General features: G+C 36.9%; 1 protein-coding gene across 3 annotated transcripts in view; it reads right to left on the bottom strand.

Moving 5' to 3' along the window:
* ARMC2 (armadillo repeat containing 2) overlaps nucleotides 1–23463 on the bottom strand; it is a 55649-nt gene that overhangs the window by 20578 nt on the left and 11608 nt on the right. For all 3 annotated transcript variants that reach the window (XM_072408738.1, XM_072408737.1, XM_072408739.1), the window contains exons 2-7: nucleotides 22541–22772; nucleotides 14569–14641; nucleotides 12301–12469; nucleotides 11115–11283; nucleotides 7703–7776; nucleotides 4834–4935 (exon numbers count right to left, since the gene is read on the bottom strand). In XM_072408738.1, the coding sequence (XP_072264839.1) occupies nucleotides 4834–4935; nucleotides 7703–7776; nucleotides 11115–11283; nucleotides 12301–12469; nucleotides 14569–14641; nucleotides 22541–22749 (796 nt within the window). In that variant the 5' untranslated portion in view covers nucleotides 22750–22772. The remainder of the gene's footprint in view (nucleotides 1–4833; nucleotides 4936–7702; nucleotides 7777–11114; nucleotides 11284–12300; nucleotides 12470–14568; nucleotides 14642–22540; nucleotides 22773–23463) is intronic.

Below are 23463 nucleotides of genomic sequence, written 5' to 3'. Positions count from 1 at the left end.
TCTTTGGTGTCAGACAATGTGCTTCCTATTTTTGACCAACATAAACCTAGTTATTGCTCTCCCTTTATTTCTCTGGGTGCTTCTCCCCTTTCTTTTTCCCCTTTTTTTTATCCTTCTCCCATTACTTTTCCCATTACTCCTATTTGATATAATGGGAGATTTCAACTATCCTGACACTGACTGGAGTAATGGCACTACAGGAACAGCAAAAGGGAGGAAATTTGTGAACTTAATACAAGATAATTTTATGGAACAGTTTATAGAAGCCCCAACTAGAAATGATACTCTGCTGGACCTAGTTCTTTCTAACAATGCAGAGCTTATAACAAATGTGCATATACAAGAGAATCTGGGTAGCAGTGACCATATTATGATTTCATTTAATGTTAGCTGTGAACAGGAAGCAAAAACAGGAAAGATAAAAACCTTTTAATTTTAAGAGAGCAAATTTTCCATTATTAAAGGCAGCTCTCTGTGACTTGGACTGGGAGACAATATTGTCCTCAAAGAACCGAACAGAAATGGGAATGTTTCGAATCTGTTCTACAAAAGCAAACTGAAAAATATATTCCAATGGGTCATAGGTTTAAGAAGCTAAAATTAAAACCTATGTGGCTTACAGCTGATGTTAAAAAACAAGAAAAGGGCATTCCAAAAATATAAAAATGAAGGATCACCTTCATCATTTGAAACCTATAAAGAATATAACAAAAGATGTAAAAAGGACGGCAGCCGAAGGGAGCCACAACAAGGAGGCTGAAGAGCCGCATGCGGCTCCGGAGCCGCAGGTTGCAGACCCCTGGTCTAGGGTTATTAGTGGTGTACCCCAGGGTTCAGTGTTGGGACCTTTACTGTTTAACATCTTCAAAAATGATATAGAGTTTGGGATTAAAACCATTTCTGTGTTTGCAGATGACACCAAACTATGTAATGGAATTAAATCCATACAGGATATCTATAATCTACAAGCAGACTTGGATGTACTGTTTGATTGGGTAGCCAAGTGGCAAATCACATTCAATATAGATAAATGTAAAATTATGCACTTGGGAGCTAAGAACATGCATGCTTCATACTGTCTAGGGGGAATACATTTGGGGAGGTCAGAAATAGAAAAAGATCTGGGGGTTCTGGTGGATCATAGACTTAATACCAGCATGCAATGCCAAGCTGCAATATTGAAAGCTAGTAAAGTACTTTCTTGTATGTTGTTGTTGTAAAAGAAGAATAGACTGCAGAGGTGGAGACATTATCCTGCCCCTGTACAAAGTATTGGTCAGACTACATCTGGAATATTCAGTCAAGTTTTGGTCACCAGTTCACAAAAAGGACATTGTGGAATTGGAGAGAGTGCAGAGAAAGGCAACTAAATTATTAAAAGGAATGGAGGGGGATTTGATCACCCCGTATAAATATATAAATGGTCCATATAGAGAACTCTCTTCCCTAATATTTACTCTGAGATCATTACAAAGAACAAGAGGGCACTCTTTGCATCTGGAGGAAAAGAAGTTTAAGCTCCAGATAAGGAAGGGATTCTTTACTGTAAGGTCTGTGAAAATGTGGAATCGGCTCTCTCAGGAAGTAGTTTCAGCAACTACTATAGATTGCTTTAAGAAAAAGCTGGATGTTTTTCTAGAAGCACAGAATATAACTGGGTATTAAGGCTTTAAAGGAAAAATAACAGTGACTGTTGATCCAGGGAATATCCGATTGCCTCATGGAATCAGGAAGAAATTTTTTTCCCCTATTGAAGCAAGTTTTACCAGGGTTTTTTTTGCCTTCCTCTGGACCAACTATGTCTCAAAGGGTTTTAAATCTGAGATATGTGTTTTTCCCTAGTGGTTGAACTTGATGGACTTTTTTCAACCTAACCTACTATGTAACTATATAACTGCTTTTAACTTCTCTCCTTTTTCCCTTCTTCTCCCTGAATACCTGTAACTGTTTTATATCAAGATGGGGCTTTGTATTTCTCCGCAACATATGTACTAGTAATGTTTGTCAAATTTTCTATTTTGTAGCCCTCCACAGAATTTGTATTTCCGTTTTTCTTTTGTTCAATAAACACTTTGAATAATCAAAAAATAAAAAAAATTGGCATAAAAATAATAGTGAAAAGAGAGCTATCCTGTCAGCACATGCCATACATATTCTCCCTTTGATGCATTGTGACTCAACTGGGGTTTATTGGTAACAAATAACCCCTGGTATTAGGCACTGTCCATCACTGGGAGAATGCAGGCAGAGTAGCTGTAACTGCTGACAGAACTAAGTTTTGCATGCAAGAAATTAGCAGTGTGTAGCTTTAGTCTTTTTGTATGTGACTTTAACAGAATACTGGAAACATACGTAATACGTTAAAGAATCTTTCCACATTTTTAAAAACCATAAAGTTCACCATCCTAATATCCTAATGCGATTTCCCAGCATCAGTCCAAAGTCAAATAATATGGAAGTCCTCCTGAGTTTACAAAGCCTGAGAAAGCCAGTGCTTTGTATGGACAAACTGTTTAGCCACATTCCCCAAAAAAATTTTATCTGTTCCACACTCAAGCAAACAGATATACTAAGTCTCATACAGGAGCACTGCGTAGAAGTCTAATAATATATAACAGCTTTGTCATTTCGGCTAGTGATGAATCAACCGACATTCCTCGGCTAAATTTATTCCAAGTATATTAAAACAAAAGGTGCTTAATGTCTTACAGTTAAAAAAAAAAAACTGCAACACATTTGTTTTCTGTAGGGAAGCAGTGGTCTGTAGAGGTCCAAAACACTACCTACTGTAAAGGTGAGCAGCTCCTCTATTCCAAAATTCCTGCATTAGGCCTTAGGGTTCATAGACCTATTCCACAGTTGGACCACAGCTGCAAAATCTGTACTGTATAGAGAGTCATGTCTGCTTTGCAGCATGTTCTAGTGTACCATACCTGTAATGCCCCACACATTGTGGTCCACACATTGTGCCACACAAAATGTTGTTTTTAATATACTAACTAGACTCTTATCTAGGCAGAAAAAAATGGCAGAAAGCATGCAACTCATTCTTTCCATACCAGGTCCCATCCTTTTCTTTAACAGTGGGGGCTCCTCTCCATATTGTTTCAACCAAAAAGAATGTGGCATGAGAGGGAGGGGCTTATGTGGAATCCTACTTTAATATTAGGGCATCAGATATATGCTCTCTCACCCAGGAAAACTTACTTAATTCCATAAGGAGTTAAAAGCAAGTAACAAAAGTGCTTGCACACTAAAAGAAAATCCTTAAAATCATAAATTTTAAAATTCTGATCATGTCCCCAGAAATAAATCTATCAATCCAGTCATCCAGTGGAATATACCATCACCAATTTAAATGACCTAAATGTCAATATTAACCCGTCACATTCCGGTTGCTAATTCATTACCTTTTCTGAAAGTTCTACCATTCTGCCCAAGTGGCAAAAGTGGAAGATTTGTTTCTGATATAATTCACTATGGTTTGATGGCAAGATCAGGTTTATCAAGCATCAAAAAGCAACCAAATTCAGTGGACTTAGTAAAGCTCTCCAAGGCTGGAGAGGATACCACCAGGGAACTTGAGTGATGCAATAAACCTGGAATGGATTTGGTCCAGGATTGAAAACATTTGCTAACAAATAGCAAATGACTTTTAAAAAAACGATTTCAGGTTTGCTGGATCACCCAGCTTTACTGATGAAAGTGTATCCTCTCCAGCCTTTGAGAGCTTTAAAAATAAGGCCCAATCAATCAAATTTGCTTTACCCATAACAAATCGAACCTCAGAAGATTTGTTCATCCTTAGTGCTGAGTTATCAGGTTACATGAACATGTTCTATTTTTGATACATATATGGAAAGCAATTCATGAAAGAACAGCAAATTCCTAGTACTACAACGGAAGTCAAATCCAGGCCAAAGGAGAACATTAGCAGAACATTAACAAAAGGTAATAAAGCTAAGGAACATTCACATTTTCCTAGATCTGATAATAATCTAATACTTAACAAATACAATAAAAATACATAACATTCTGTTTAAAAACAAGCTAAACTGGATATGAAATAATGATGGCTGTTCTTTAGAAACTAATATCATATGTAAGGAGCACTAGCAAAGTAATGCTGCCAAATGGAACTGTCCTCAAACAGTAATAAACATTCATCCAGGAAACTGGCTCATTGCCAGTCATCACATGCAGTAAAATGTTTGGTGGTACAGAGCAAACTAACAAAACTACCAACACTGATATCTTTGATTTTTAAGTGTCTGGCAAGCAACACACATCTATCCATAAAAATGCTTTATTCTTTTTATATAAAGTGTCCCATTGGTTTGTGTTTGCAGTACTATATAAAATGGATCTATTCTGAGATTTATGCTGCTTGCCTAGTTGGCTAACCCTCTACCTTCTCTACTTTGTTACCCAGCGTGAGTACACATTCAGGTGTTCAGTTAAATGACATATGACGTGTCACACTGACACTCCAGCAAGGAGAAGAGTAGGCATGAAAGTCAATGGCAACTGTGCCTTTGTTCTCACACAGTAGCTATACATATATCAAGCTGTGGGCAAAGGAGTGCCTAGGCATACTCATACACCAGTAAGTGTACTTAAACTTTTCAAGAAGAATACAAAACAAACTGTTGTTTAAATTCTTACATTCTTTTAAAAAAGTTGCGGCGACATTGATCTTAATATATACTAACATCCAGTAATGTTATATATAAAAAGAATCTAAGATCCAGTAGCCATATGGGTATAGAGCATAAAACTATGTTATTGTAGTGCCAGGTAGAACATTAAAGAAACTGAATGGAATATTCCAACCTTGCTCTGCTGCCTCCAAGTCTTCAAGAATTGGTGATATGTTTTTATTCCAGTAATCCATCTCCCATTCTGTCTCTGTTTCATTAGCTGTAGCTTCAGCATCTGGGCAATTAGAAACAGAAGTATGTAAGAACAAGGAAAACAGACAACTAATTTTAACATTTTAATTACTATAATACTAACTACTACTACAAAACTAAATACTAAAAGGGAACTCTGTGGGTGTAGTTACTGTCTGTGCATGGCAAATGAGCAGCCAACAAAAAACCCTTGTGTTTTTATCTGTTTTTTATTATGCAATTTTTCAGTAACCGAGTCTCCTTAATTAGCGACTACCTATTTATTGTTTTAGGCATTTTGAAACTTAGTTCAGAACATAAAAGTTTAAGTATCTCCTTTACCTTTGCTTTCCTTTCTTGGAGAAAGTTGAAGAGACACTGTCACCTTGATAATTCAAGGCAAAGCAATAATGTGTTTGTAAATCCCACCTCTCATTACTTTACACTCACTCACATTTTTGTTTTGGACAGAGTGAGTAAGGGTAAAGCTTATGCCAGTTTTTTATGAGGACTTTTTTATTAGGACAGTGCCCCCACGATAAAAATTTTCCTTACGTTTTGTGTGGCCTCTGGGACAAACTTACTCAAAAAGGCACACATAAGGATCACTTATTTGGGAGAGATAGAAAGGGTCACTTAAGTAAGGGTTTATTTTTGTATTTCCGTTAGAGAGATGCTGCTCATTTTCTACATGTTCACTGGGACAGGAAGCAAGATTTTTAATTGTTTCAAAAACAAGAAGATCAAAAAAAGTCTAGAATTGAATAGACTATAGCATTTTCACTGTATTGTAGATATATATCCTAATGTAGATTAACAATCCTAACAGTAGGTTTTAATATTTTAAGAGCCTCAATTTCTTGCATACTGTGTAGATTTACACCCACTAGTCACTTTATTATGTACACCTGTTTGACTGTCTGTTAATGCAAATGTACAATCAGCCAATCACATGGCAGCAACTCAATTCATTTAGGAATGTTGGTATTGCCAAGATGACCTGACGACCTACAAACAGATAGCCAAAACCACAAAAAAAATTGCTTTCAGGTAAAAAAAAAATACACTAAATTTATAACCGAGTAAAAAAATTCTACCTTTCTTAGACAAAGTTAAAAAAAAGATTTGGGCTGTGTATTCCATTTAATCAGTGGGTGAACTATAGGTCACAGCACACTAGGCTGCAGCTGATGCAGCCTAATATTCCTCAGCAAACAGAGGCTCAGCCATGACTGTTCTCACATTTACAAGCAGGTTCATCTTCCTGTTTCAAAGCAAAACTTTAATATCTGGTCACTTTTCATATAATACCGGTAAATCAAGAATATTTCTCTAACGTCTAGTTGAGACTTCTGTTTATGAGCAAGTCATTGCTTTGCTTTTTTTGCTATTTCCCTTTTTTAACCACGTGAATAATCTTGAGACAAGTGGTTTTTCATCTATACTCTGGGTTTGAGATAATGAACAGGAAACTTAAAAAAAAAAATAACAAATGAGAACTGAAGACTGAGTTATTGCGGTCTTTGTGGTGTACTTACAACACAAATAACTCCCTCGACTGGTCACAAAAAACACTACCCAGTCTTCACGGATTGGCTACTGTTTTTAGCAGCAGGGTTCAGGAGCCCTAGCAACACTACAGCAAGTTGAAGTCTTTTTCACAAATACTTAAACACATTCTGCCTGCCATTTGTTACATATATATATATATATATATATATATATATATATATATATATATATATATATGGAGATAAATGACATGGCAAAATAACATAAAATAGTCAGATATAAGAAAACTATACAATGGATGTAATGTATAATTGCTTTGTTTTTTGTGATGGGCAGTGATGATCAACCTCAAAGGGGACCTCAAGTCTAAAGCCTGATAACAAGGGTTATCAAAGGGTTGATCCTTAAATTAGGAATTTCCAAAAACAATGGCAGTGCTCCAGGAGATAGTCAGTGACTGCAGACATGTTATATAGGATTATCAGAAATTATGGAAATGCTACAGCCAGGAATCAAATTGTGCATGAGACTGCTATAGATCACTGACAATACAGCCTCTTTATAAATCATTGTCCCCCTATTTGTGTTGCTTACTGTCACCTTTTAATGACTGTCTTAAAATTTTTGTGTCCTTTACTGCAAAATGTATTTAGTAAAAGATCCCAAAAAATAAAACCTATAAAATGTAATCTGCACAAAAAAAATAGGAAAATACAATAATAATGCAGGGGCAAAGATAACAGCATTGTATAAGATAGCAAAGTGCAAACCAATCAACTAGCAGAAGTCAGCATATTCTCTTATTTTTCTTTTGCAGCTGAAATTCTGGTTCAGGCAGTGAACATACTGAGAGACAGTCCATCTGTTTAGGCAAAAGGTGTCCCCCTGATAAGCCCACCAGTTCTTATGCAGTAAGTGGTTTGATGGTTGTTTCTCCATTATGCAAAGTCATAAACACACGGTTGTAATCACATAAATCACATAAGGCAATCATATAAAAATATTTTCTGGACCTCCCTGAGTGTGTACAACATTATGTGGCCATTATGGGGGGCTCCCATACTTTCTGATTTTGTTTTCTAGCTTATATTGTAGATTGTGAAAAAGAATGGTTACATTTCTAGGCGGCCAGTAACAGATTTAAGAGTTATGACCGGGAGATCCTGCTGTATGGATATCCAAAAATTACATGAAGCCACTAGCCACATTTATAACTTACATATAACTTTTGGGTCAACTGACTTTTTACATATATGAATACACAAATCAAGAATGGTATGCATGTCAAACATTTGTACCTGCTTTATAATTCCGTGCAGTGTTGTCAGTTTTACTTGAGCGTTGCAAACCTCCATGCTTGCCTCCAACATACCTTTCAATTCAATAAGACAAAAGGTAAAGCATATTTAGACTAATATACACAAAAAAATTGTCAACTTAGCCAGGCACTAACCAAGGCAAGCACTGCAGTTTATGGAGTAAATCCCAAGGTACATAGTTGGAAGGTATTTTCCTCAGTCAATCAGACAAATGGAGCAGCACAGGTGCAAAGACAAGCTAAGAATATTCTGCTAGGTATCAGACTTTCAAGGCAGGTTCATACCTCGGGGTCCAGAGATCCCACATGGCCCACAGTTTGCACCTCGTTGCACTAACATGCCAGCACTGGTTCTCAAAAAACCACAGGCTGCATATTTGACAGCTGAAGGCAGCGAGTGATAGTAGTAAAATTAAAAGTATTGTTCACTGCCAGCAGTTCCCTGGCATCAAAAAGCAGTAATTGCACTGCAACCTCACCTCCATAGACTCAAGCAGTCACATTGTATGATCATTCATGGGCATAACACAGGTATGCTTTAGGATCTGACATGAGTTTGAGATTTAATTCTGAAAGATACAATTTGTGGATAGGCAATATCTAATATGATTTTCTGCTGATATTTATTAGGATTCAATTGTTTGAAAAACAACCACAAGCAGAAGTTACAAGCAATTCAATCACTATGCCCCCCAGTTGACCACTCCACCATGTAAACTTTACCCAAATAAAACTCAGGTTTAAAAAAGATTACTAGATCCTTACTCAAACATACAAATGTTATTTCCTGCAGTATTTCAATGCACATTCTGCCTACTACAACATGTGCAGTGTATGCTACATTTAAGGCATGTCTCTGGTCATAATACATCTAGTTGCCAGTGGGCCAATGCCACTTCTAACCAATCTCCTAAACCCCTTCTCATTTGAAGCGTATGTAAAGAAATTTTATTTTTGGATGAAGTAATGAAGGGTTACACCAGGGGTCAGCAAACTCCGGCCTTTAGGCCAGATACGGCCTAGCCAGTAGTTCATTCCAGCTCAATGACCCCTGGCCGATCTGGCCTAATGCCAGCTGGCAACCCGTGGTTCCGGAGCCGCAGGTTGCCGGCCGGATCTGCCAGGGGGCGTTAGGAACTACCGGAGCCGCCTCCTTGCTGTTGCTCCCCTATTTACCGCGGCTGGCGTTGATACTTCCGCCGCCGCGACAAATAGGGAACCCTCCCTGAGCGTCAATCCCTCTCCTCCGCAATGCATACGAAGGAGAGGGATTTCACTTTAGGGGGCGTTCCCTGGTGGGGGGCCGAACCATTAGGGCGGGACTCAGAGTCCCGCCTATGTGGCTCACGCCCACCCCTGAAATGGCCTAGTGGCCACAAAAGTTTGCTGGCTCCTGGGTTAGACCCTCAGTCAAGTGGTTTTTGCCGTCTTTGTCCCTGCTGAGGTGTCCAGATGATCAGTGTCACCAAGACAAATAGCAAGGGAAATCACATTTTGAGTTGTCATCAGAACAATAGAAAAGGAAAAAGTGACCAATAAGAACATCTTTACAGACAGCAAGCACACAGCATTATCATTCATGGGCATGGGCTGTGAAAATTTCTTACATCTCATTTCCTGTTGTGTTTTTATGTCAAGAAGTCAAGGTAAAGTTCCCTAGTGGGCTGGGGGAAAACGACCTCTGATAGGGGTTCATGCAACACTAAAAAACATTTTTTAACTTGACATATACTTTAAAGAAGAGGATCATCCATTTTGACTTCTAGTTCACCCCTTCAAAGTAAATGCTATTATCAGAAGAAGCTACAATTACATTAGGATAATTCCAGAAGCCATTCTATGTGTTGACATAGGGGCTTTGCATAACAACAGATCACTTACTACTACAAATCACATCAAAGTATGAAAAAATAGGTATGTCACAAAATTGGGAAAAGGACATACATGTAAAGTGTAACTGAACTCAAAACTTTCTTTTTATTATTTGGATAATTGGGGTATACATAATACCTGTCAATTTTTCAAAGTAAAGAAAAACCCCTTACACACTTATCACTTGAAAAATTATTCCTGTTCTTAAGACAACTCAAAATTTTAAATTTTCCTCACTTCCAGTTCCAGTGACAAATGTCACCAGAACAAACAAAGGATGATAAATAATAAAAAATAAGGCACTTAAAAAACCTAATTGATATTATATGATACTGATATTGTCAGTGGTAGTATCATGCTCCCACTTGCTTTTGATATAGTCATAGGATAAATCTATCATCTGACTATAGTACCTAATTCTTCCAAGACCACACAAGGTTACTGGTCGACCAATAAAAAGATGATATAACAAATATTTAATCTGTAAAATGATATTAGGTGATAAATATGTGGTTAGCATGAATCCTTTCTCAATGTAAAACATAATTATTCTTACCACTAGAGGTCTATCTTGCCAACAGAGTTTTCAGGAATATTATTTTAGCAACATATTTTTAGCTGATAAATTAAAATCAAGAAATAATATACTGCAAATCCTTAAATGTTTACATTACTATAGTGTTATCATTTCTCTAATGTAAATCAGGATATTATCACCTTGTCTCAGTTGTGGAAATATTGAATATGAACTGTAAAGCAAAGTAATACTGTAAAGCACAATTTCCTTTCATAAGGTCTAAATTTTCTTGATCCTTAAAAACTTGAGTGCAATTAGCTGTTAAATATCCCACACGGAAACAAGTGATACATTTCTTTCTTTCCCAGAAAGATAGTAGCCCTCCCAAACTCTCTAAATAAAATCTGCTATCATGGGAGTATCCTCACTTCTCACTCGATATACAAATATGTTTAGGTCACTCAAAATACTTTTATAACAATGGTAATGTTTATGTATTTTTTTTTACATTAGAAAGAAGTTAATTAATAAATTGAAAATATTTTTTTACTCATGCTTTTTTCTGTTAGGGAAAGTAGTAATATTTACATTGTCATCAGCTACAAAGCAGGGGCAGGGACATAATAACACGTGGTTCTCATAACACCAGACATCTCAGAAAATCGCATAAAAACTTTGATATAATAGAGTAGTGAAAGTATTGGTGTAAAACCATGGAACCCATCATTTTTTAAACAGTGGTGTTTCTTCAAATCACTGTAGTAAAAACCATTGAAAAAAAAAACAATGCAAACCATTCCAAACAGAAAAAATATTTTTGACATACTGAAATATACTTCTACAAAGGCAATGTAAAGTAACTGATAGAGAGAGCGAGGAGAAATGTAAAGATTGTTGCTGAACTCTAATACCCATAAAAGTAAAAACAAGACAGTATAATGAAAAAAGTACACAGTACTACTATACTGATCCACATGTATGAAACAGAAAAGTGTATACAAACCTGTTTTTCTTACTGTGGATAAGGCTTGATGTGTCCGGAGATACTTTTAGGTCTGGTGTACCATAAAGATTCTGAACAAGTTGGATAGAGGGATTATTTGTACATAAGGATGTTGGGTCTTCTTTAATTGTGTAATCTGTTTTGAGCCTTGCGTTGTCAGAACTCTTTCCTGTATTAAATATAAACCTTAAAGTTAAGCATGTGCATGTTAAGCATAAAGACAAGCATAGTAGGTCCAATAAATTACTCATAGCTTCTTGTAGGCATCTGGGAAGCACTTGATAGAACATATTTTGAAATGCTGAACCTTCCCCCACCTTGTAGCACCATTTCAGCCTTACTAACATATCGCATTAAATATATAGGCCTTCATAGACAAAAAAAAGAGACACTCTTTATCAGAAGGAATAAGTAGAGACGAAACTTGAAATCATAAAAGGCGTGTAAGTATTTCTTCCTCCAGAAAAATATGAAATAGTAACCACATAAATCAATAATTACATTTCCCATACTTTCGTTGTTTTGATCTTTTGCCAGCCTCTCCTTCATGAAGGCAGTTTTTATTTTCAGGGACGAAGACTGTATTTTCATGCTGTCCATTACCTCAACAGGGAGATCCTCCCAAACCCATCTATGGCCTAATAATTAATGTAATGTGTATATATATATATATATATATATATATTTATGCCGAAGTTAATCCTACTTTCAGAGTTACTGTCTTGGAAAAAAATTACACAAATTGTCATACTGTGTTGATCCCCTGTGGCAGAAAAACCATGAAGTTTGCTTGTTTAAATTGATGTTTTTCTCTGATCAGATCTCTGCAGCCAGTGTGTTTGATCCTAACAGGCCTTCATGGACCGCTCTTGTCTAGATATACTGAATGCAGATCTAAACAGGATTGTTGAATGTAGATTCAGTACTTTCCTTACACATTTCCTCAAACCAAAAGCTACCATACTAAGATTTCTATTCCTCACTCCCAGAATAGAGCTGAAGGGTGTTTTAGGGCTTCACAAAAACCGGAAAGAAGCTTGGTAAATGCATTGTAAATGATTGCAGAATTCAAAGCAAGAATTAAATATTGCACACACCGCCCCAATGCCACTGTATGCCACTGCCAGGATCAAGAAAATATTCAATTCTTTTAAGTATGTATGAGAATGACAAAAAAAGTACATACCTTCCACCTGAGAAATTTCAGAGTCAATTAACAGACTTCCCTGAGATGTAGCTTTAAGAAGACGTGCACGAGTTATGCAGGGCTTTTGTAGTGGGCTATGGGAAGGTGGCTGAGGAATTGTTGGTACAATATCATCATCTGTGACTGAAGACAGAGGAAGCTTTGGTTTCTGGAGAATCAAATAAATACATTTTACTATTTTATGTAGGCCCAGAATAACACAACTACTAGTTCACACCTGAAATGTGATCCAGTAATAAAAAAAAGGTTGCAACATTAGTTATATTTTTGTAGTTTTTAGCATAACTTCATATCCACTAAACACTGCTATATTTTTGACACCCGTGATATCTCAAGTATTTGTATAAATATAAAGTACAATGCTACACAGTTGCAACAAGGCTTAATCAGACAAAAGTTATTCAGAAGCATTTGGCCTTTTCTTAGAAAATTCACATTTACAGTTAATATAGATAGGATTTTTGTTCACGATAATGTATTTAATTATATAATAGGTTACAATACATTGGAATATTTTTTATGCTTTTAACATACAAGGTCCTGATGGAAAAAAGTGTTACCCTTCAAGATATTGATATGAATGCAATTAAGGAGGTAAATTTTTTTTATTAATATCAATCCCAGACAAAATTAACAAAAGAAACCTTTAGAAAAAGAATTGAAGACACGTCAGATGGTAAAATGGGGTATTAAAACAGGTCTAGAACTGTACAAATTGCCTATAAATGAAGGAAAAAAGGCAAATGAACCACTTTTCTTTGGAATAAGAATCCTGAACAATCAACAAGTAAACCAACATGCACAGAATTTAAAGGATCTCTTCAAAAGGCAATAGTGATCTGATTAGCAGCAGTTCTTTTCTTAGTATTTAATATCATCCTATTTTTAATAGTCCTGTTTTAGACAGCAATAATATTTTGTACAATTAAAAAAATGCCAGATTTTTTTGCCAACAAAATATGAACTTTTCAGCAAGGCACCAATTTTACAATCTTTATTGATGTTGGACATCAAACCCATGAAGACTAGACAGGAACACTAAATATATATAATGGAATTTTTTAGGGGGTACTAGAATATTACTGACAGGAGTTTTCTTTACTGCACACTACACAAAACTAAAGCTTGTAGCTGTGGGGTGGAGACAGAGCAGAAGCAGCTTAAAGCGTACGTTAACTCAGAAATTTCACTTTACATAAAAGGGTAGACAACCCTTTTATGTAAGGTAAAAATTCTGTTTGTTTGTTTTTTAAGTGCAACACCCTTTAAAAAAAAAAAAAAAAGAAAAAAAAAGGGTGCGGCACCGCCCTGCAGATCTCAATTGCAATGAATGGGACCGCAAAGCCTCTCGGGATACCTACGTGACACATCCCGGGAGGCTTTTGGGTGCTCTTCTGCGCATGCCCGAGAAGCCTTTTCGTTAGAAGAAAAACATTTTTCCAATCTCACGCATGCGCAGTGAGATCAGCATCTTTTTTTTCCAACCTACGTCACCCAAACTCTCGCCTAGGTTGGGTGATGTAGGAAGAAGAACCAGGAAGAAGAGGCGAAGAGCCTAGCGCGCCGACACGAAGATGGATGCTGAGACGACGCAGGACCCGATGTGAGACACCTCCCGACTGATGGACTTCGTTGCGGGATTGAAGGTAAATTGATTTTTTTGGTTTTAGGCATTTTTGAGTTTAGTTCCTCTTTAAGTTATAAGGGCAGTAATAAAGGAGAAGAGAGCTCCCCTGTCATAAAACGACTGCACATACAAAACAATGAGGAGTCAACTTTACATTTTCAAACTAATTTGCTGAATTTAAATATTTCTTATCATATAAAGAAAATGGCATACTGAGGAATACAAGCAATGGGCATGATTTAATAAAATTCTCCAAGATAAGAGACTATTATGGATGAACTGACAAACCTGCAATAGATCTGGTCCAGGATTGAAAACATTTGCCAAATATTAGCAAATGATTTTAGGAAATCCGTTCCAGGTTTGCTGGATAACCCAAGTTCACCCCTGATAGTTTATCTTCTCCAATCGCTGAGAGCTTTTAACAAATCAGGCCCAATGTGTCTGCAAAATGTTATGTTTTGATACAGCACAAACCTGTGTATTTCTCATCTGTTTCAAACATCTGACTCAAATTATTATTATTATTATTATTAATAAACAGGATTTATATAGCGCCAACATATTACGCAGCGCTGTACATTAAATAAGAATCCTACTGAAAGCACTTATCAACTTACATGTGGCAGGGGACTCAAACGTGTTCCAGACACTGGCCTTGAATCAGATGAATCAAAGTTGGTGGCATGTAAGCTAGGAAATAAAAAAGGATTGTAACAAAAATTACATACAAAAATGTTAAGGTTTTAAAAATTATCTATTGCTGGACTGAAGATTGTACCCCTGACAGACTTTTAAAGGGTCTGTTCACCCAAAACATAATTTCAGTTTTAAAAATAATTTCTTATGGCTTTCATCTAATGTAGACTTCAGAGGCAAGATCTCTTCTGCTTGGGCCTGCAATTCATGATTTTTTTACAATATTGCATATTTTTTATTTTGGTTATACTAAAATACGCTGAACTAGAGTGACACTGCTCATTCACTGTACTATATTTATAGATTAATAAATTTTTCACTCCAGGGCAAGACTTCAGAACATTTCCCCCTCTGCTCTTCTTTATAAAATGTGGGGGAGGCATTCTGCCATTCAGTGGATTCAATGGTTTACCAGCAGCATCAACAGTTTTTGTTGCATAAAACAAAATGCTTCCAACAGTTTATTCAACGGACATAAAGTAAGTAAATACGAACATTGTTTTTTGAGGTTTACATGCAATGCACTATAACCATAAAGCATACCCTACAGTTGAATCTTTTTTAGGCAAAATATTTTACATAAATAATGGATTCTCACATTTTAGTCTCTATTTCAATAAAACTCTACTTTCTGAAATGGGAAAACAAGAGCATGTGTGAATTTAAGTAATACCACAAATTACTCAACTGAAACCATATGTTTTTGTGAAATATTAACAGATCTCCAAGATGCTTCTTTTTCTGTGGTTGGCATAAGGTTTCTACATTTGTTCTTTCTAGATAAAATCTATGTGATTTTCTTTTTTTATTTTCTGAAAAGCATTCACTGTAGATACATGAGTACTGCAAATAAAAGTAATGTAACTGTAAACAAGATCCAGCTGTACAGTACAACACCATGGCTCACTAACACACATATATGCGCAAAGCACAAAACTCTCAACCTGCCATAATTATTATTTTGGGGCAATGTCAAAAAACTTTTTAATATAAAACAAAGATTGTTATCCTTGTGTTAACGCTTTGTGAAATAAACATACAGATTTAATTTGGAGTTTAACTATGTTTTTAACAGTATTATATTGTCCCTTTGCTTTGGCATAATCCATTTTAGACAGAAATTTAATTAGCAGATGAAAAGGGGTGCAAAGTATGGAAAGTAAGTGACTTCTTTTCTAGTACAGGGGTAATGGAATAAGTTCTTACTTCCCAGTGACCATACATGAATTGCCTCTATGGTTACACAGACAGTAATAAAAACCTGAAAAAAAAGCTTTCACTACCTATGCCACTTCTGCTCCCTTCCTGTCTTGGTAACCACAAAGAGAGAACAAAAAATAGGAGGAACTCCCCCTAACAGTGATACAAACAATAAAACCTGATTTTTTTAAAACCACAAAGAAAAAGGACAAACACTCAGCTGCTGCTGACAGATCACAGCACCTTCAGACAGCAGTCCGATATAATATGACAATTCCCTAATTATGTGATATTAGATCCTCCTGCCATCCAGCTCTTGATGACTGCCTATGCACCTTGTGTATACACTTTGGATGATTTCTGGAGCACATTGGAGTCATTAGACCTTGATAATAAATTAAGTTTGCTCTTCCTGATGAAACTATCTGAGTGAAATATGTAGAAGGGCTTTTTTTGTATGAAGACATGCTCATTATTATTATTATTATTATTATTATTATTAATAAACAGGATTTATATAGCGCCAACATATTACACAGCGCTGTACATTAAATAGGGATTGCAAATGACAGACTAAGACTTCTCTAGAGTTGGAGCAGCTCTAGAGAAGTCTTGTATCCGTGCGTGTGATGAGGTTATGAGTGAGGAAGTCATTAGTAGGTCATTGGAGGAGCAGAGAGAGCGGCAGGGGGAGTATTTTTTAACCATGTCAGAAATGTAAGAGGTACAATAACTGTGTAGGGATTTGAAGGCAAAGCACAGGAGCTTAAATTTGATTCTAAGGTGAAATGGAAGCCAATGGAGAGAACTACAAAGAGATGCAGCAGAAGAGGAGCGGTGGGAAGGATGGATGAGTCTGGCTGCAGCATTCATAATAGATTGTAGAGGAGAGAGTCGGGTTAGTGGAATACCAGCGAGAAGGATGTTACAGTAGTCCAGACGTGAGATGATAAGAGCATGTACAAGGAGTTTGGTGGTCTCAGGGGACAGGTAGGGGCGGTTTTTGGAGATGTTGCGTAGGTGAAAGTGACAGGACCTGGAAATGTTCTGAATATGGGGGGTAAATGAGAGGGCCGAGTCAAAGGTGACACCAAGACAACGTGCCTGAGGGGACGGCCGAATAACAGTGTTGTTAACAGTTAGGTATATGTCAGGGGGCGATTTGGAATTTGAGGGGGGGGGATGATGAGTTCTGTTTTATCCAGGTTGAGTTTCAGGAATCGGTCAGACATCCATGATGAAAAGGCTGACAGGCAGCATGAGACCTTATCCAGGACTGAGGGAGACAGGTCAGGGGTGGACAGATAAACTGCTATCATGTACATAGCTGCAACTGATATCTATTATAATCCTTGCGGTACTGCGGTCTGCAAGACGTATGTACTTATGGTTTTAAATGAAGCTTTTATACTTTTGGACTCAACAAAGTTGTTGTTTTTTTAGTTCAGTGACACATTTGTGTTTATACCTGAAAATCCCATCATGGTTAACCAATATTTCTCAGTGTAAATTGGGGACATGCTTTTATTTGGATGTTTTTATTTTTGTTACACTGGACCCACAATGTCAGTTAACGATCACTAACTCACAGACTGCTAATGAATGCTATTATTTACAATATGGAGGATACAGAGGGGCACAATCTGTGCACCCCCGTCTCCTATTTATAGAACAGACAGCGCTGTCTGTTCACCACTTATTCATTCCCACTGGATGGAAATTATCACTAACTATTGTGTCCATTTATTGAGCGGCTGAGCTAGGTTAAAATGCCAGATTCATTTTTGCGCTTACAGACATTCTTAGCTTTGTGGCATAGGTCGTTATCTTCATAAAATAAAAACATCTAAATTCCAAGCAATAACACTGGATGCCAACCTAGGTATAATTTATACCAGCTTTTGTTCTTCTCACAAGAGTGATTGTACAGAACAAACATTTTCCAGACCCCAGGCTGCTGTAGAGGAAAATCACTTCATTCTGCTACAAATTAGGGTAACCGCAACAATTTTGAACTATATGGCAGAACATTTTATGTTGACACAAGGTTGTATTCCAAGCTAGCAAACCTGAAGCTGAATAACAAACACGCCAGCTGGGCATTATCCATGTATTTTATGTGCTAGGCAAAGTGTTTAACACTGAACTATGGCTAAGTGTGGTCATAGATAGATTTTTCCAGAAAAAAAAAAATAATCCCAGATTTACTTGATATTAGGTCAGGGTAGAGAAGAGCAAACAAGCAATAAAGTCACTCAAAAACTTCAGTAACTTGTAATTTCAGCTTGAATGTCCTCCTAAGGCTACATCTAACCAGACCAATCCTTGAACAAGTGTTTTTTTTTTTGTTTTTTTTTTTGCAGTAACTCTGTAAAAACACCCAACTAGAATACATATCTTTGCTTCTTTGTACAACACTAGTAACACTAGTAAAATACAGCACATGGTAGCATTAAGTTTACAATCACACAATCTAGAAGAAGTTTAATATTAACAGTTAAAAGGAGCTCATCAGGTGCTTCAGCGTTCCAGCTTGTGTATACTCAGTCCTAAAAATACTAACTGAATAGTAAAAGAGCAGAAAAAGAATTATAAGGTTATCCTTTCACTCTCTACTCCTCTCTCCAGGGAATTGCTTATTTGCAAGCAGCACACCTGACTAGCCATCCTGCCACTACCTCTTCCATTCTAAGTGCTGCTACAAAGGAGCTTGAAAAAGGAAGGAATATTTATTTATAAAAGAGAGAAACCCTATTAATGTATTGTTTAATAACAAGCTGCATTTATTTTTATTTTTGATATTTGTCTGCAGCTTTTGTACAGGTACTTGGTGTCCTCTCATCTCTGGATTCAGCCACAACAATGAACAATTGAAAAAGATATACTATAGGAGGAGTAAAGAGCAAAGGAAGTTTTTAGGAAATGTAAATATTTCTTTTTTTAGACAAATTAACCTTTACACATTTTCATGTTTCTAAATAATGTCCAAACTTAATGAAACCCATGTTTTTTTCCAAAAAAAAAAAAGAAAAAGCAAGAAAATGAAGTCAAGCTCCAACAGAGTTAACAGTTCTAAAAATATAAATATTACAGAGCTCCCTTCATACAAGTTCACCAGAAGGTGAGCCAATCACAGACAATGTAATATATCCTCTGATGTCTATTTACTGAATGGTGAGGCAGACTGTGATTTTTTTCCTGACAGCAAAACCTTTTCTAGATAGTAACAGCTTATTCCTCTGGGAGGTTCAGCTGAGATAGCACCTAGGAGTCGCTGCAATTAACAGTCTAGTGCTGCCATCATTCACAGGGAAAAATAGAACAAGAAAATATAGATAAATCCCCAAACTATACAGAGTAAATACAAAATTTACATGAAATGATGGCGAGTGAAAGGGCACAGATTTCCCATTAGAATGCCTGGTCACATGTGAAAAAATAGGACATCTAAAGATGAGGAGGTATTTGTGGTAAGGTAATTGTGCTGATTTGTGTAAAGTACTATCTGAAACTTACCAATGCAAAATGTGATGTATAGCTGTGCAATTATCCACACAGGCACAATCTCTTATTAGTAATATTTTTTTTTGTTACCAAACCAAGGTCCTACAATTGCTTACCACCTACTTCCAGTGACCGGTAAGTCCTGCCCCTCTTCATGTAGACAACCAGTGTTTACTGTAATGAAAGGATGCTGGAAAATGCAATCTGACATTGTTTTTCCTACTGCAGGTGTCATATGGTCAGATTGATTGACTCTCCAACTTGCTGAATTTAAAGATGAGAGGAAATAGTAGTAATGTAATGTGCAAGTACATCTGTCCCATGAAACATGCATGGCCACCAGTTTGCTTCTATATGTTATCAGTATTCATACAATTATTTGAATGCTATAAGAATTTGTTTAAAGCGGAACTAAACTAAAAACAAAAAAATTACACTTACCTTTAATCCGGCAGGTCCCTCGATGGTGCTGGTCCTATCCACGATCTGGTCCCGCCATGTCCTGAATTTCCTCTTGATCTTCACTTCCGTCTTTTTCTTCAGTCTTCTTTCTTCGTCACCAGATCTCGCACCGCACAGTTGCGAGATTGGATGATGTAGCTGCTGTGAAGGGGAAAAAAAAGAGAGACGATCTCACTGCGCATGAGTGAGGTCAGCATCTCTTTCCCCTAGGAGGAAAAATGCCCCTTCTGCGCATGCCCGAAATCAGGGAGGCCACATCGATCCAAAAAAAAAAAACACCAACATTTTTACCTTTCATAGAAGGGTTGTCTACCCTGTAAATTAAAAATGTTGAGTTTAGGATTGCTTTAATTTAGGTTTATTAGTATACTACTGACAGTATACTCTGACCAGAAAAAGATTTACTGCATGAAGTGACTGGAGATTAGACAAGAGTAGTACCGGTAGTGTGCCCTGGACAAAGCTGAGAGCATGGCATAGTAACTAGAAGTCACAGTGAGATAATTGTATGACAGAGGATGAATAGGAAGGTGGAGTTTGGGCAAAGGGTATTTAGTATGCATGTAGGATTTACTTTGTTGCTCCTTGCAGCACAAACAGTATAGTCAAGAAAAAATTAAACTTACAGAATCTACCCTCTGCTCCCTTTTGTGTTACAGTATCTTACAATACAGTAAAGCCGCATACACACGTGCAATATTAGTTGTTGGAAAGGATCTTTCACGATCCTTTCCAACTACTATTATTGCACGATGCATGAACTTAGTGCTGAGTGCTGTACATATAGCACCTTTCTGCTCTATGCAGAGGGGAGGGGGAGAGTGACGGGGCAGCACCCTGCTGCGCACTCTCCCCCTTCCCTTGCATTAGGATTGTGGATGACTGGCGCTGTACACACGTCACAATCTCTCCCGATAAACCATCAAAGGTGGGGTCCTACGTCACTTTCTTACGGCAGCAAGGGCCACTATTCTGAGATAGTGGAAGCAATCTGTTGCTCCTTCTATAGCCAATTGGGTCTCCGAACTTGAAAAAATTTGCCATATGGAGATGTTGGTCGCGGAGGACGATGATAGAATGGAACAATTTAGAATTACCTGGTCTATTTGGGACTGGTTTAAAGACTCTCCCTGATTCCGTACATATTTTATTTAGTTTCCAGGCTTATAGGCTGGAACACAACCCCGGTATTGAGGGTTAATATATATCCCTTTTTTTTTAATTATTATTATTATTTTTGTATCGATCGGCATTCCCCTCCCCCTCCCATCCCCCCCTTCTCCCCTGGGCTGCTTTGTTATATATGTATGTCTTTGTTTTTATTTTATTTGTTGTTTTAGACTATTGGTTTACACCCAGTGCCATACGCTTCCGCTAGCGGATATGTAGCTGTTTTTGTACAGGTTTAATATGTAATATATAATCCCCTTAAGACTAATATGTTTTTTGTCATATTTGTTGGGTATATGCAGCTTCTTGGTACTAGATGTCTGTTAATACGAAGCCTACACTGTTATGTTTGATATGTTGTATGTGTTATAGACCTGATTCTTTTTGTTATGTTTCCCTGTTTTTTTTTTTTTGTTTTTTTTTCCCTGAAAACTTAAGAAAAATGATTGAAACAAAATCTCTCCCGATATCGGCCCTGTGTACGTAGCTTAAGGCATTTGTGTCTGGGTATACATTGCTGGGTTCTTTTGGCAATGAATATTCTGCAACACTTTTGGTATTTTTCTACTGGACTAGTTTTAGGTCCATACAAATGTTAGGTATTGGTTTTGACCCAGGGGTTTCCCTCAAAGACTTTCCAAGGCACTAAGTGGGATATACACTTAAAAAAAGGTTTGAGAACTATTGCTTTATAGTAACCATAATTGTGCAAAATATCTACTTACTGAAATCTTCTCTTTCCTTAAGAAACCACTCACATGTTACAATAGACCCCTAATATTGGGGAAATTGTCACTTTATGAGTGTATAAGTGTACAATTATCTCTACTTTACATTGCCTTATACTCCCATGCCTACCAGTTAGCTATTAGATATGAAAGCCATATTGGCAGGGGTAATATAAATACAGTTCACTTAGTCTTTTAATGTAGACACACTATTACTGCTGTGTAACTAACTGTATAGGATGTGTGTTTTGAACAGTGTGGTAACATTGTCTAAACATATAATAATTTACATGGGCATTAAAAAAAATCTGTACTTATACCAGTTTCCTTACTGTCAGACTAGTCCTCTGGATTAGAAGTTACTGGGTCACTAATCAGGAACAAGTATGCCAATAAGGAGTTAACTTCACTTGCTGCATGCCTCTTCCATGGACATGCCTGTCTGAAAACAACTAGACAGCTAACTGATATAGCAGTGGCAGTCTATTTATTACTATATCTCAGTAAAAGCTACCTTTAACCATCACCGGAAGCTGTGATTACACCAAACTTCCAATACAGTTGCACCACCCAAACAAACCAATGCCTAAAGTATTAAGAAATAGACACTGTGAATCTGCCAATTAAAAAAAAAACAGCAATAAAAACCCAGCACAGTTTCTAAGCTCTCAACACTCCGACCCATTCCATTTCATAGAGGTTGCAAAGAGCAAGGAAATTGAAAGTAATAACCCTGCATGATCAGCAGAATAATATGCAGACTATTTACCTCTTTATTTTAGGTGTGCTCATGCCTATTGTATACATTTTCCAAGCTGATAAAACCTACCTAAATGCAGAAGGTGGTCTGCTGTCTGGTGTCCTTGATGATAACGGTCCAAACAGTTTTCGTTGGTCCTCTCTGGGTGTAAAAGGCCTTTGCGTTCTTAGTGTCCTCAAAGAATTCCTGGCTTCATTTATTATTTCAGCACTTGTCTTTTGTACTGAAGCGGGAGGTTTGTAAAATGGGTCTGTTTTACGATCACGTGATGAATGCATCTTCTTGTTGTAACTGGAACTACCTGCAGGTTAAAGAAATGCTGTCATTTTTTGCTGAAAAGATTTATTACTTTACTACTTCATCATCCCGTACTATGTAACTGTTTTTAACAAAATTACATCTTTTCTGGATGGAGTGGATTGAAACTGGATTGAAAGATAACCTCATGGATATGGTTTTTGATACCTGGAAAAGTTTCATTACCACTTTAAATCCCACTACTACACAAGTCCATTATACCTCTTGGTACCTCTCACCAATGACCCCACTTAGCCCTTTTTACGTCTTGGGTGAACTACTTCCAGTTGTCATGTTCTGTGAATCTGTGAATATTGTCATCCTCCCCTAACCTCATTGTTGTTGCCATCCATTGTAAATTGATTACTTGTGTTTTTTCTTCTCTTTTTTGTTTTTATTGCTGGCTTGAGTTAAGGTTATTACTATATTCATGTATTTTCTTAACCGTGATTTTCTGTAGTCATGAATTCTTTAAAGCTTGGTATGTTGTTTAACTTTTCTTATGCCTATTTTGCAAACAACAATAAAGAAAGTTATTAAAACATACCTATTGTATAGCTGCATACTTAGCTAAGATGGAAGCTCATTCTACTTTCCAGATAGGGCAAATCAGAGCCCCAGCATGGCAATTGTACCATGTTAAGCTACACACCTGATCTGACATGTGTACAGTGCTCCTGATGTCATTCTTTAAT

Source organism: Pyxicephalus adspersus, chromosome 4, assembly GCF_032062135.1.
Source record: "Pyxicephalus adspersus chromosome 4, UCB_Pads_2.0, whole genome shotgun sequence".
Lineage (NCBI taxonomy): Eukaryota > Metazoa > Chordata > Amphibia > Anura > Pyxicephalidae > Pyxicephalus > Pyxicephalus adspersus.
The sequence above is the reverse complement of the archived record's forward strand: the minus strand, read 5'-3'. Positions and strand labels throughout refer to the sequence as shown.